A 12,803-nucleotide genomic window follows, 5' to 3' on the forward strand; every position below is an offset into this window, starting at 1 on the left:
TTGGCGTTGAACTTTTGGAATTCATTTCGATAAGGACCACCATCTGAGGTTATATATAATTCATGGATGAGTGCTGGGCAAGATGGCCACTGGGGTTGTTCTTTGGCCTCGACTCAGCGGTCTTCGGGCAGCCTGCTGGGTAATAGATCTTTCCTGTTTTGTAACAGGAGTACAAATTCTTGCCAACACATATCCATCCACACAACGCTCGGCTGCGACCTTGGTCTTCCTGTCTCGTATCGCGGCTGCCCCTTCTGGTCGTAGATGCCACTGTAACCGTTATGAGCCATCTACCCTGCTGTAAAATCGGACTGTGGCATGCCTCGGGTGCCATGTCGTCTAAAATGCCTTCTTTTTCAATGTTGTTCGTGCGAGACCCGTAGCATTTCGGTCTTTGAAGCGTAAAACCTACTGGTCTTCAGTATCGACGCATATCCGGCCGAGCTTCTTTCACGTTGTGCGAAGCCTATTGCAGTGTACGACGCAGGAGCCCCCCTTTTGTGGCTCTCGCCCCGAGATTTTTCTGCGCTGTTTGTAGAGCTTCACATCAACCCAGCTCTGAAAAATGAAAGCTTTGGTTGTGTTTTCATTTCTTCCCCTTTGCCTGCTCGAGCCCTTCGATCCGCTTTTCCAGGTCCGAAATCGTAGCTATACGCACTCACGCTTCATTAGCCCCACCTACTCTCTTTGTTCTCACTCTCTCTGTCTCTCTCTCTCTCCCCTTTTGTCGCAACCCCCCCTTTTCCATCTTTCCGGGAGAATGACATACCAGCAGCATCCGCCCTGATCTCGTCCGACTCCAGCCTGGTCCAGCCGTAGTACGCCAGCTGGTACGTGAAGATGGCCATCAGCGCCACCTTGAAGATGGGCCGGCTAAAGGTCTTGTAGAAGCTCGGCTGCTGCTGCGAGGGCAGCTTGGTGTCTACCGCGTAGCGGCGGCGGGCCCGGGGGCTGCTGCGGCGCAGGACCGCGGGGCGCAAAAAGGGCGTCAGGCGGTTCATCGTTCTCGGGTGATATATGGTGATGGCTGTTTGTTGGATACGCTCTCGGGAACCGGGGGAGTGCTGTTTGGTCAGGCGTCTCGCTTGGGAGTGTGCATGTGCAGTAGAATTCAATTCACAGGGGACGTTTGACGCGCGCTGGACGGCGAAGCAAACGTAGGAGAGAGCTAAGGTTAGTGCACCTTTGCCCCACTCTAGCTCGAGACAGCTTCGGGGAATGCGTCAATGACGTCCAAGTCATATATGGGGCCGCGGAAGCGAGCAAGGCAATGAAAAGGGGGGTTTATTATCAAGGTGCATAGGCAATAGCTTGGAAGTATTGTATCTACGCTCAATCACGGGCTTCAGATGAGCAAGAGGTTCTGCAGGCGCACGAGAGAGGAACACGAAGGACTAGTGGCGGCGCAAAGTGTAGTAGCAACTATACTAAGAGATCAATACCAATCTTCAGCGTCTGATAAAAGCTTGCGTCTCGAGTTCATGAACCAAATATGTACAGTAGATACTCTAGCCGTCGTCGGTCCAGAGTCTACATAAATCACTCCTCATCGTTATTGTACATGCGCCAGATAGGGGGGAGGAGGATCTACGAGAACCGGTCCCCCTTCTGACTCTTGAACGGCGTGCTGCTCTCATATTTGCTCTTTTCGAACACCCTTTCTCCCTCCGTCGAAGGCGCGTGCCTCGTCGGGGCCGGGTCGTTGCTGGCCTCCTGGCTGGGCGATCCGGATGGGTCAGTCCGCGGCGATGTGCCGGCGGGTGCAGAGCCCATGGTCGACGAGGAACCGGGCTTGCTGGGAACGTTGTCCGAGTACTCGAGAGAGTCGATCATGTGTCTCTTCCTCCGCGACTCCTCAAGACGCTGGGCTCGGTCGGCGTTGATCTGCTTCTTGGCGAAATAGTAGGCACCTCCGCCGGCTACGGTCATGTCAGTCTTTGTCCGCAACAAACAGTCCGGACTGGGTGTCGCCTTACCAACGCAGAGGGAGCCCCATCCTAGCCTTTGTAAGTTTCCGAGTTAGTCAACGCTCGAGCGGAGGGGATGTCGATGGTTAACGTACCAGAATGATCGAACCTGATTGCGAGTTAGCTAGCTGGTTGATTGCAGCTGAGAGAGGCCGGCGCTCGCTGCGGCTACTTACAGTGTTCATTTTGTTTGGGGTGTTCGATAAAGTTTTGGCGTTCGTAAAGGAAGGAATCTCAATGTCTGCGGTGATGATTCAATTGAAGGTTTACTTATGGCAAATGTGATGAGAGTTGCGATCCGTTATTGGAAACTTTTGTCTCTCTCTTTTTTTTTTCTCTCTCCCGCCGATAGCCACTGTTGCAAGCTGCGCTACTTGGACATCTCGTATGATCTTTCGATAGCTTAGCAGCCCTTTCGCGTTTAGCGTAACGGCAACGGCAACATCTGGCACGAAAAATGCCCGCTGTCGGGACTGGGACTCTGGGAGTGCGACTGCAACTGAGGAGGCGCTAGGGCCGCCCTTGAGCTGACTTGCCGGCCCCACACCACGGGCGAGGGCCACGGTCATGGTCACATTTGACACTGGGGGTCCATTGAAAGATTGGGAACTACGTCACGCTTGTGCCCGACACTGACAGCCTAATGTCGATTGCCGATACAAGAGCATCTTGTTTACCATGTAGCTGCGAGGCCCCCTCCGTCGTGGGGTTTGGATGTCATTCAGGAAGGAGAGAAAGCCCGAATCATGCCATGGCGTCTCGTCTGATGGGTAAACCTAATTTTACATTGTGCATGTAGTTACATAGGACTCCCGGACAGGCAGCGGCTCAAAACAAACCTGATTGACAATGCGCTATTCGACCCCCTGGCCGAGATCTGCGTTTGACTGTTGGACTTCCATGCGGTAAAGCTGTTTTAAGGACGCCAAGCAATTTAAAGCGCGATTAGACTTGAGATTGGCCTTGCGCTCGTTGCTTCAGGGACTGTACAACTCTTACGCATCAAAACTAAACAAGACTAACTCGAGTAACGACCTAACCGTAGACCGGAACGTACCCCTAAACTCGAGTTGAACCTCCCAGGGCTCGTCTGTCCCTTATTTTGTGCCCTGGGTATGTAGACTGTCTAGGTTACTTAGCTCATCCAGCTCTTTTTGTCTTGTGCCAGACAACACAGTTCCAACAGAGTCTACCGCTGTTATTCATGATTCCGCAGAAATCCAATCCACCTCTTGCAGCAGCTATAGAATCCCCCCTTCCCCTTTGTGCACCACCCTGAGCACCCGCTCTGCAAGCATCCTTTCCTGCCCCGCCCTTGTTGACCAAAGTTAGAGTACGATCGCTCATTAGAGGAGCCTCGTGGCTCAGCCTCCTAGTCGCTGACGACTCCCTCTCCCGTACACGAACTAAATCAGCACCGCAAAATACCTTGCGCCCGAAGCCCGACACTCGCTTGCACTGCATGGCAACTTTGCTTTTGTCCTACTTGGTTCGATGAACCGTCCGCTCATTCTCACCACGAGGGGTACAATGGGAATAGAGCCTCCAACCCCACCATCAACACATATACCATCAGAATACCACCAATCATGGACGGCCAAGGCGACGACAGGCCCGACAGCACCTCACTCAAGCCCGTGTCGTCGCTGAGGGCTCGATGGGAGAACATGGGCAAGACGAGCGAAGATTCGAGCTCGACATCTACACCATCTCCAGTGCCGCCGCGGAATGTCTCCCCAGGGCCGAAGCCGCCCCCAGTGCCCGACACGAGGCCTGTACGAGCAGTCACCCCGGAGAGAGAAGGGAAGCCAGGCGTAAGAGCAGGCATCAAGCCTATGGGACTGCAAATACCTCGGTCGGAGACAGGTGCAAGTTCTGCGCTTCAAAGGACGAATCCTCCTCCGCTCAGCCCGCGACCATTGAGGGGCCCGCCGCCACCGGCAGTCTTCATTGACCCTCCTCAGTCGCCCCCGAAGGGCAGAGCTACGAACGCTGCCCCTATCCTGGAAGCGCGGCAGCTCAACGTGGATCCGACAAAAGCTCCTGGTACCCCCACGACCTCGTCTCCGCGCTCGTTCAAGATCCCCAGTCGGCCTCACACACCGGTGTTTGAGCCGCGCCGGTCGCCGAGGCTTTCCGCGACTTCAGGTCCCCCATCGCCGCCTCCGCCGAGGCGTTCTGGAGAATTGAAGAGGGACCGGGACGCAAGGGGACCGCCACCGGTGCCTCCACCTATCAATCGCGCAGAGAAGCCTGGTAATCGGTTGTCACAGTTGCTCAGTCTAGACGCGCATCGCTTTGAACCGCCTCGCGCGGCTGTTCCTGAGGTCTCGCCCTTTAGCAGCCCGCCCAGCAGTCCTGGCCGTGAGGAACCACCGCCGCCGCCGCCGCCCGCGCTCCCAGACCGCCCCTCAGAACGGCCCTTGTCGAAACCTCCACCACCAAGGATACCTTCTGGTGTAACCAGAAATAACACCGTTGCTGGCATTGGTAAGAGGGAGCTTAATGGTTATGGAAGGGGAGTCACCATTCCAGCCGCAGCAGAGCCGGCAGCTCCAGCTCTGCCGTCTCGGCCACAGTCTGTGATGATTACGCAGCCCGCAAAGATACTCTCGGGGTCAATGCCGCCTCCTCCACGTCCACCGCGACTAGGCGTGGTAACATCAGTTGCCACCATCCCGGAACATCGTCCTTCGCCATCAGAGCCTAAGCGGGTAGTGTCGACGCCTACCACACAAACAACACCACAGTTCGCCCCTCCTCCAACTCGAACTCACGGAAGATCGATGACGGTCGATAGAACATCAGATCGAACGCCTCAGGAGTTCCGGGTCCCGCCAAAAAGGGTAGGTCCGGTGGCAGAAACTGGTACACGGACTACTGAAATACTGGCCTCCGTACCTACCACCACCACAGCTCAAGGAACAACGCAGTTTCCCGATGCTTCCCGAATCAACAGACGGCCACCTTTCACCAAGAAAGGCATACACGAAATTTCTACAAAGTATGACACGCGAATATTCGACGTTTGCGGGCAATACGTATGCACTAGTGGGCCGCTTACACGAGTCTGGAGTTTGCTTGACGGCGAGTTGCTCACGAGTTTTGCCCACGGTGAAGGCGTCAAGGCGACTGCCGTTGCCTTCAAATGTGGCCTCCACGTAGATGAGGAAGGGGCGCGTATTTGGATTGGTAATAATCTTGGAGAGGTGATGGAAGCTGATATCGGAACACAAAGCATTGTCGGCAATAAATCGATAGCCCATGGACGGAGCGAAATCGTCAAAATTTATAGGCATTACAACGAAATGTGGACATTAGACGAGTCTGGCACACTACATGTGTGGGGACCAGATAGTGACGGTTTACCAAACCTGAACAACCCTCCACACCAAACCTTCCGTCTGCCAAGAGGACACTCCTTTTCTATGTTGGTGGGGGATGAAATCTGGCATGCGACAGGAAAGGAGATTCGGGTTTTTGCGCCCACCCTTGATGGTAGGACGCAAGTTCAAGTACTCATGCGTCCCATGATCGCAGAAGGCGCATCGGAAGTCACGTCGGGCGCCCTGGTTAAGTCGCAGAAGGATAAGGTGTATTTCGGTCATGCTGATGGTAAAGTCAGCATATGGTCTCAGCATGATTTCTCCTGTATCAGTGTGCTGAGTATCAGCACATACAAGATCAGCTGCCTCGCAGGGGTAGGACGGCAGTTGTGGGCAGGCTATAACACCGGTAAAATCTGTGTGTACGATATCGACCAATCGCCATGGATCGTAAAGAAGGACTGGCAGGCTCATAACAACCCCGTGGTCAAGATTCATACCGATCAAGCAAGCTGTTACAGGCTGGATCGTCTACAAGTCGTCTCATTGGGCGCCGACAACCTGGTGAGGTCATGGGATGGTATGCTACAGGAAGACTACCTTGAAAGCGAGATGAAACGACTGGACAACCACTATTGCGACTTTGAGGATATAAAGGCAATGGTCATGACATGGAACGCAGGTGCTTCTACGCCCAACAGTCTCAGATATTCCGACCAGGACTCTGTCTTCATCCAGAATCTACTGCGGTCGAGCGATTCGCCGGAAATTCTTATCTTCGGTTTCCAGGAGTTGGTTGATCTGGAGGACAAGACAGCAACGGCAAAAAGGTTGTTCAAGTCGAAAAAGAAGGATGCCGTAACGGATCAAGAACGAATGAGTCACCAATACCGAGACTGGCGCGATTTCTTGGCAAGAAGCCTAGACGATTTCATGCCGGCTGACTGCCTGTACCACCTCCTCCATACTTCCACTCTGGTTGGCTTGTTCACGTGTATATTTGTCAAATCAACAATTCGGGATCGAATTCGGAACTTGAGCAGCGCAGACGTCAAGCGTGGTATGGGCGGTTTACATGGAAACAAAGGCGCAATCGTCGTCAAGTTTATGCTGGACGATACATCGATGTGCTTCATCAACTGCCACTTGGCAGCCGGCCAACAACATGCAAACAGCCGTCACAACGATATTGCAGCAATCATGGAGGGCAGTATACTGCCGGTCGAACCAGATCCTAATGTTCGCGTAGACAGCTACATTGGTGGGGGTGATGGCACCATGATTATGGACCACGAAATCTGCCTGCTCAATGGCGATCTAAACTATCGAATAGACACAATGTCTCGAGATACAGTAGTCGCCGCCGTAAAGTCCAACAATCTAGCCAAGCTGCTCGACAGAGATCAACTGCTTGTTGCCAAGCGGCGAAACCCTGCGTTCAAACTGAGGGCTTTCGAAGAGATGCCTATCCAATTCGCACCCACCTACAAGTATGATGTAGGGACTGATAACTACGACTCCAGCGAGAAGAAACGCTCTCCCGCTTGGTGTGATCGCCTCCTTCACCGCGGCGATGGCAGGATTCAACAACTTGACTATAGGCGACACGAGGTACGGGTGTCTGATCACAGGCCTGTATCCGGCCGCTTCAAGTTTACGATCAAGACCGTCTCCCCCAAGAAACGAGCCATGACTTGGGCGGACTGCCAGGCGCGCTTCGAAGATCTGAAGGAGAAGGAGGCGAACGAAGAAAAGTGAGTCAATTTCTGGCTTATCGCTTTGGTGCATCTTTATTAATCTATTACAAACAGGCTACTCTATCTCATGCATATAATTGGATACGATGCAGCAACAAGTACGCAGATCATTCGCGACAAGGCCAGTAGGAAGTTGTCGCGAAGTCCGAGTCGAGTTGCGGCCTAGGGGGCTGCTGTCGCAAACGGCACAACAGAATCCCAGCCGACACCAGAGGAGGAGGAAATCACCGGGGTTGCCAGCAGGGCGCGTTCGCACCTGAGAAAGACCTCATTGCAAAAGATCCAGAAGAACCGCGCCGCGGCCCAGGCGGTCACTTGGAGGACTTGACGGAAATCTCAGAAGGTGGCAACGGCGGCAGCAGCAAAGAGAAAAGAGAAATTTCTCCAACAAGTTATGAAGATGATCAACGACGATGAGGGAAGAGCTATCATGTGGGCGTTGGTGCAAAAATACCCTCTTTTTGGGGTGGACGACGATTGCCGGTATGGGGAAACGCGGATTTGAATAGCAAAAGTAGACAGCGTTCATCCATAGCGAAGGTCGAGTTAGAGAAATGCATGCTTTGAACATTCAAGGCCGTACTTGTCGGTTCTTGATTTCTCTGATCAGCCATGATTTCAAACACCATTATCATGTCGTACCGCGTCGTATTGTGTCGTGTTGATTTAACGTTTGTCCAAACGCCGCGAAGGAGTGAGTTACTTGGAAGCTTAATGAGAGGTTTAGGTTTTGCCTATCAACAATTTACTAAAGTCCTTGCGGTAATATGTACAACTACCTTCCACAATTAGTATTTAGAAGTGTTGCGGTAAGGCGGTTTATTAGAGAGCTCGTACGGATGGCTCCGTAAGTAGATTGTCCATGGCGACCTTGGTGCCAAATCCAGACCTGAGCTGCGCCGCTTTAAGCCTGAGCTTGACAGGGTTAAACCTGAACTTGGTCCAAGCTTAACCTGGGTATTGCCCGAAGAATAAATATACATAACTAGCTGGGTTATTTACGGACAGAGCCGGCACAGTTTAATTCTATATAATATACTAGGTAACATCAAAGTTATTTACAAAGGAGCTCGATTAACATAAAAAAAATTTTTTTTTTGGCTCTGTACTACTTCCGGCATCCGTTCACTAATAAATGGTACACCATCTAGATTTAGCCTTTCCAAGTTAGTAGCCCAGGTTTTCGCCGTCGCTACCCTTTTAGTAACGCACTACGCGCGGGAAGAGGTGCGATGTTAGCAATACTCAAAGTTGACCGGACTTAAAAGACTATAATGCAATTAATAATTTATAATAGTCGTGCTTTAAAATGAGTTTTATAATGAGCTCTACTAATAGCGATGCGTATTAATAGCTTTTTATACTAGTCTAGTAACGACGTGTAGTAATAACGAGTCTTACTAATATAACTTGCGACCAATATCGGCCCGGGCGGAATCGGACGGTATATAAGATAAAACATAGTACACTAACCTGACAAAAGTCTGTGCACCCCCCTCCCCTATAAAATTCCCACAGCCACGTATAGTGACAACACATTAAAATGTAATTTCTAAGGCAAACCACACTCAGTTAACACGGGGATAAGTGCATTATATAGTAAATTTAATAGTGTGTATGCCAGCCACGTGCTTTGCGCACAACTTTTACCCGCTTCTCTACAGACTTAATAAGTGCCGCCACGTACCCTGAACCTATTTTAAACTACGCCATCTTTAATACCTCTCTAGCCCATGATTCGTCGGCTACGTTCTCTTTCATTTCGGCAAAGTGAGGCTCGTCTTTAAGGATCTTGGCTTTAAAAGCCCTCTATACGTGCTCGATTGGGTTAAGATCGAGGCTGTAAGCTAGCTAGCTATACTATATTCCATATTCCGTGATTCTCCAGCCATTCTGATGTCCCTCCTTAAGTATGGATCTTCGCCATATCCTGCATAAATGGATTACTAGCTTCGTAGAGCGGAAGCAGGCCATCTTCGAGGACTAATCGATGCGATTTTGCAGTTACTCCTCCACGTGGTGCATCTGGATCTCCTTCACAGAACTGTAAGGGTGCTACCCCAGCTTCATCTCCTCACAACCAAATCATCCCCCATACCACAATCGAAATCCTGGGCTTTATACAAACCTGTAGATTTACGAGATCCTCCCGATACCTCTCATTCGAGTGGCGGAAGACCCAAGCGCCTAGCTTATCGGGATCATTCTAGGCTGTACACTCGTCCGAAAACAGTGTTCGTAAGAGCTCCCGTATCTTGGCCGGTGTGTTATATCTATAGCATGACTCGAGCCTCTGCTTTGCCGATTCTTCAGTGAGCTGGATTCTCTTCGCAGCACACCATTTCGTTCGGTGGTTCCGCGCCAATGCTCTCTTGAGTGCCTTCTCACTCACACAGGTGTGCAGCTATTTCTTCAGCTCAGCATACATTAATCGAGGATTCCTACAGGCCAAAATAACAAGCCGGTGTTTAGATTGTCAGCTAAGCTTTCTAGAAGTACCCTTTCTAAACGCTGATTTCCTAGTGCTGCGTTGTAAGGTGTTGTTGCAGATTTTGGTTACAATATCGCAGCTCTTTGCTTTCACAAGCTCTATGACTTTCGACCTTGGAATACCGGCTACACGCAACCCCAAAATGTCCATACGGCCTTCTGTAGTAAATTACCTGTTAGACCTGCGATTTCCGCTTATAACGCGACCAAATTCACGTATATCCATGATGAATTGCAGTTGGGATAAGTAATAATATCAAAAAGACGCGTCGCGTATCTGTGTTATAATGGGGAAATTAGCTAGTAGGGGGTGTACAGACTTTTACCCGGTTAGTGTAGGGCCATATCGTGGTAAGGAAAAGTGTCCAATGTCCAAAAGTAGTTATCATATATAGCTATTCGATTTGGCCACTTTGCCAGCTTGCTATCTAGGTTGTGTGAAAGGCTCTGTTAGCATTTCGCCTACCTTTAATACTGTTTAGGGCACGAGTGTACGAGGCCGTGCACGAGCCATCATGACAATGACTACCTAGGAAGTCATTCACGCAGTGTGGAGAATCTATAGAGCGTTACGCACCGCTTAAAAGAGAAAACGACGGAACAGTAAGTAAGCTATATTTGGCACTGAAAATTATTGCCTGTATAAATACTCTTAAGCCTCGCCACAGCAGAAATCAGCGCATTCGTGGTTAAACGAGCACAAGATGCCTTACTATGGCCGCCAGATTGAACTCCTTACAGTCCTAGCAACTAGAACCTAAGCAAGGTTAAGTTGGCTACTACAGGGCAAAGTTAAAACAAGTTTTATATAATGCACTTCAATGAATCTTTTGACCTCAAGAGTGAATTCACTGGATCATACTGGCTCAGCATTGCATGAAGTTTGAAAAATAATCCGCATAAATTTTAACAGCGATCAATAGGGCTAGATGTCTATGCCGGTGGTAAGGCAAACTCCAGGTTCTAGGCTTACGCAGCAAAACAGAAATAGACCTAAATGGTCTCCTTAAGGCCTGCTCTCCAGTACAATGTCCTTCACTAGTGACAAATCATAGTCGCCGAACAGGACTACAGACCATAGTCCATTAAGGGGCTACATCAATACCTCTCAAGCCAGGTAATTTGATGATTCGTGCAGTGTTATTCCATTTAAAGTATCCTGTCCTGACTTTATGAAGAGAAGCGAAGCATCGTACCACCTCTTCTGGTAGGAACAGGAGCCGTAGATTTATTAAGACCATGTTAGACCATCTCTGAAGAATTATTTGTTGAAGATTGATATGTTCTATGTTCCCATATACCTATCAAGCTTTTGAAAAATACGAAAGCCGGGTGCCGATCGAAACTTATCGCCCGTGTATCTCTTCCATAAATGAATGCCTTGACCTAGTTGTAAATTGTCCACAAAGCCCTGCTCAGGACTGATGTCCTTTCCCAATGGCGAAGTCACTGTGACCTCGCAATGTGGAATAGCATCTGCTAACTTAAGGAAAATATTCTCAAGCTCACTTGCGCTGAGGCTGGTAAAGCAGACATGCTTGCCCAATGTGTTGGGAGCGCCAGCGTGCCGACGCGCTACAATCCAGATATCTATTTGGCGGCAGTTTATCATCTCCGCTAAATTCAGCCAAAGGAAGTCATAAGGCGTGTGCGGCTCATCGTTTTGTTTGGTGCAGCATAGCATACGAGAGGTAAACTCATTTACCACGGACAACTCTAGATGTCTGATATGTCTGTGAAACACTCCTGTTGCCCGTTTGCCAAGGAGCATTTCAATGGTTTTGTGCCTATTAAGACGAAAGACGTCGATTCAAACATCGAAATGATACACTCCTCGTAGCTGAAACTACTTAGCTTTCAGACCACGACGTCTACCCGTCTCGCACTTACACCAGTTTGCAAGATAGCATCATCGTCAAGTACGTGTATTGTACCCGAGTGGATCGAACCAAGCATGGACAGTCAAACTTCGCTCCTTCGGGTTTGATACTCTCTATGGCCGTGATCTTGCAGGCTTCCAGCAGATGTGCCTCACAAGGCCAGTGTTCGTGCCAAGGAGATCGTAGACATTCTCAACAGACCTTGTCGCAATTCAGGGTATTTGGGCATCCGTGTTCGTCCCATACTTGCTCAAGCTGTAGTTGCAGGCTGTCCTCCACACTGAAGCCTGTAATGCCAGACCACAAACAGTACTGGCTTTGGTGTGGCTCTATGAGGTTTTCGTGCCAGAAGATATGATGTCTTACACCAACCGATTGCCATAACTCATAGTAAATGGCATCGTAAATCTCTCTAGGCAAGCCGAATAGGGGTGACGAGCCTTGCGAGTTGACGGCAATATTTTTGCTGGACCAAGGCGCACTCCAGCTGCTGTTACCATCCATTGGATTGCGCTGTAAATTTGTTTCCGTGTAATTAGCTTACCAAACTCACGCAGCGGTACGACGGTTCACAACTATATCTGTTGCATTTTCGCTTTTCGGGTTTAGTCCCTTGTTAGACCTACCCTACCCACCTGCAAAATTTCACCGCGACCTAGTAATAATTTTCGTTTTTCTAACTCCTCTAACTTCTCACCAACCCAATTCATAGAACCGTATTAATCGTTAGTTATATCGAAATGAACTACCTGGCCGATTCACCACCATATACGGAGGCAGCTATCAAAAGTCATAAGTCGCCCCATTTATATCTTGGTACAAGATAGCTGCCTTTGCTACCTACAACTAAGAGAGCCTTAATCCGTAATATCAGGTATAACTAGTTCTATCCGGTCCAGCTTTAGCTAGCTTGGGAGCTCTACACCTACCGCCAATGCCAAGATATAAGTAGGGCGACTCATGACTTTTGACGGATGTCTCCGTACCCTGAATCTTTTTTTCGTGATACATTTCGAGAGTATGGACGTATCGCACCAGACCTAACAGCCCAAATACCACTAACACCTACCTTATAATCGACAAGATTTGTAAGCACTTTACAACGATTATAATTGATTAACACAAGTTATAGCCAACTCGTAACTATTAATAATAAGAGGCATTGCCAATCTTAGGTAACGAAGGACGATACCATGACCACTAAAACTAAACTATAACAATAAAAGGGGGTTAATAACTTAGGTTAGAGGAGTCAGAAAACAGAAAACTATTACGGGGTGGTAGCGAAATTTTGGCAGGTATACTACCCGTAGTTGTAGTAACCACTAAGCCTCAATCGAAAATGCAACAGTTACAGCTGCAAACCGTCGGAGGCGGAGCGTG

General features: G+C 49.6%; 4 protein-coding genes across 4 annotated transcripts; 1 reads left to right on the plus strand and 3 right to left on the minus strand.

Moving 5' to 3' along the window:
* Nucleotides 1–586: 586 nt before the first annotated feature.
* BKA67DRAFT_661858 (uncharacterized protein) lies at nt 587–1,001 on the minus strand (the record flags this gene model as incomplete). The annotated part of the gene is made up of 2 exons (XM_046107895.1): nt 587–648; nt 770–1,001. 2 exons carry the CDS (start codon nt 999–1,001, stop codon nt 587–589), a joined length of 294 nt encoding a protein of 97 aa, XP_045955424.1.
* A 396-nt stretch (nt 1,002–1,397) lies between these two features.
* On the minus strand, nt 1,398–2,164 carry BKA67DRAFT_576289 (uncharacterized protein). Its single transcript, XM_046103560.1, has 2 exons — nt 2,063–2,164; nt 1,398–2,002 (listed from the first exon to the last, which is right to left on the minus strand). The coding sequence occupies exon 2, from the start codon at nt 1,927–1,929 to the stop codon at nt 1,588–1,590; it is 342 nt and encodes a 113-aa protein (XP_045955425.1). The 5' UTR covers nt 1,930–2,002; nt 2,063–2,164; the 3' UTR covers nt 1,398–1,587.
* Nucleotides 2,165–3,556: 1,392 nt separating this feature from the next.
* Nucleotides 3,557–7,216, plus strand: BKA67DRAFT_521876 (Endonuclease/exonuclease/phosphatase; the record flags this gene model as incomplete). The annotated part of the gene is made up of 2 exons (XM_046098321.1): nt 3,557–7,047; nt 7,105–7,216. The coding sequence occupies 2 exons, from the start codon at nt 3,557–3,559 to the stop codon at nt 7,214–7,216; spliced, it is 3,603 nt and encodes a 1,200-aa protein (XP_045955426.1).
* A 3,609-nt stretch (nt 7,217–10,825) lies between these two features.
* BKA67DRAFT_538929 (uncharacterized protein) lies at nt 10,826–12,130 on the minus strand (the record flags this gene model as incomplete). The annotated part of the gene is made up of 4 exons (XM_046100550.1): nt 10,826–11,327; nt 11,431–11,546; nt 11,622–11,933; nt 12,047–12,130. 4 exons carry the CDS (start codon nt 12,128–12,130, stop codon nt 10,826–10,828), a joined length of 1,014 nt encoding a protein of 337 aa, XP_045955427.1.
* Nucleotides 12,131–12,803: the final 673 nt, after the last annotated feature.

The sequence above is a fragment of the Truncatella angustata genome, assembly GCF_020726525.1.
Source record: "Truncatella angustata strain MPI-SDFR-AT-0073 chromosome Unknown BKA67scaffold_7, whole genome shotgun sequence".
NCBI lineage: Eukaryota > Fungi > Ascomycota > Sordariomycetes > Amphisphaeriales > Sporocadaceae > Truncatella > Truncatella angustata.

Coding starts and splice junctions, on each gene's coding strand:
- BKA67DRAFT_576289 (XM_046103560.1), bottom strand. CDS start 1,929: ATGACCGTAGCCGGCGGAGGTGCCTACTATTTCGCCAAGAAGCAGATC.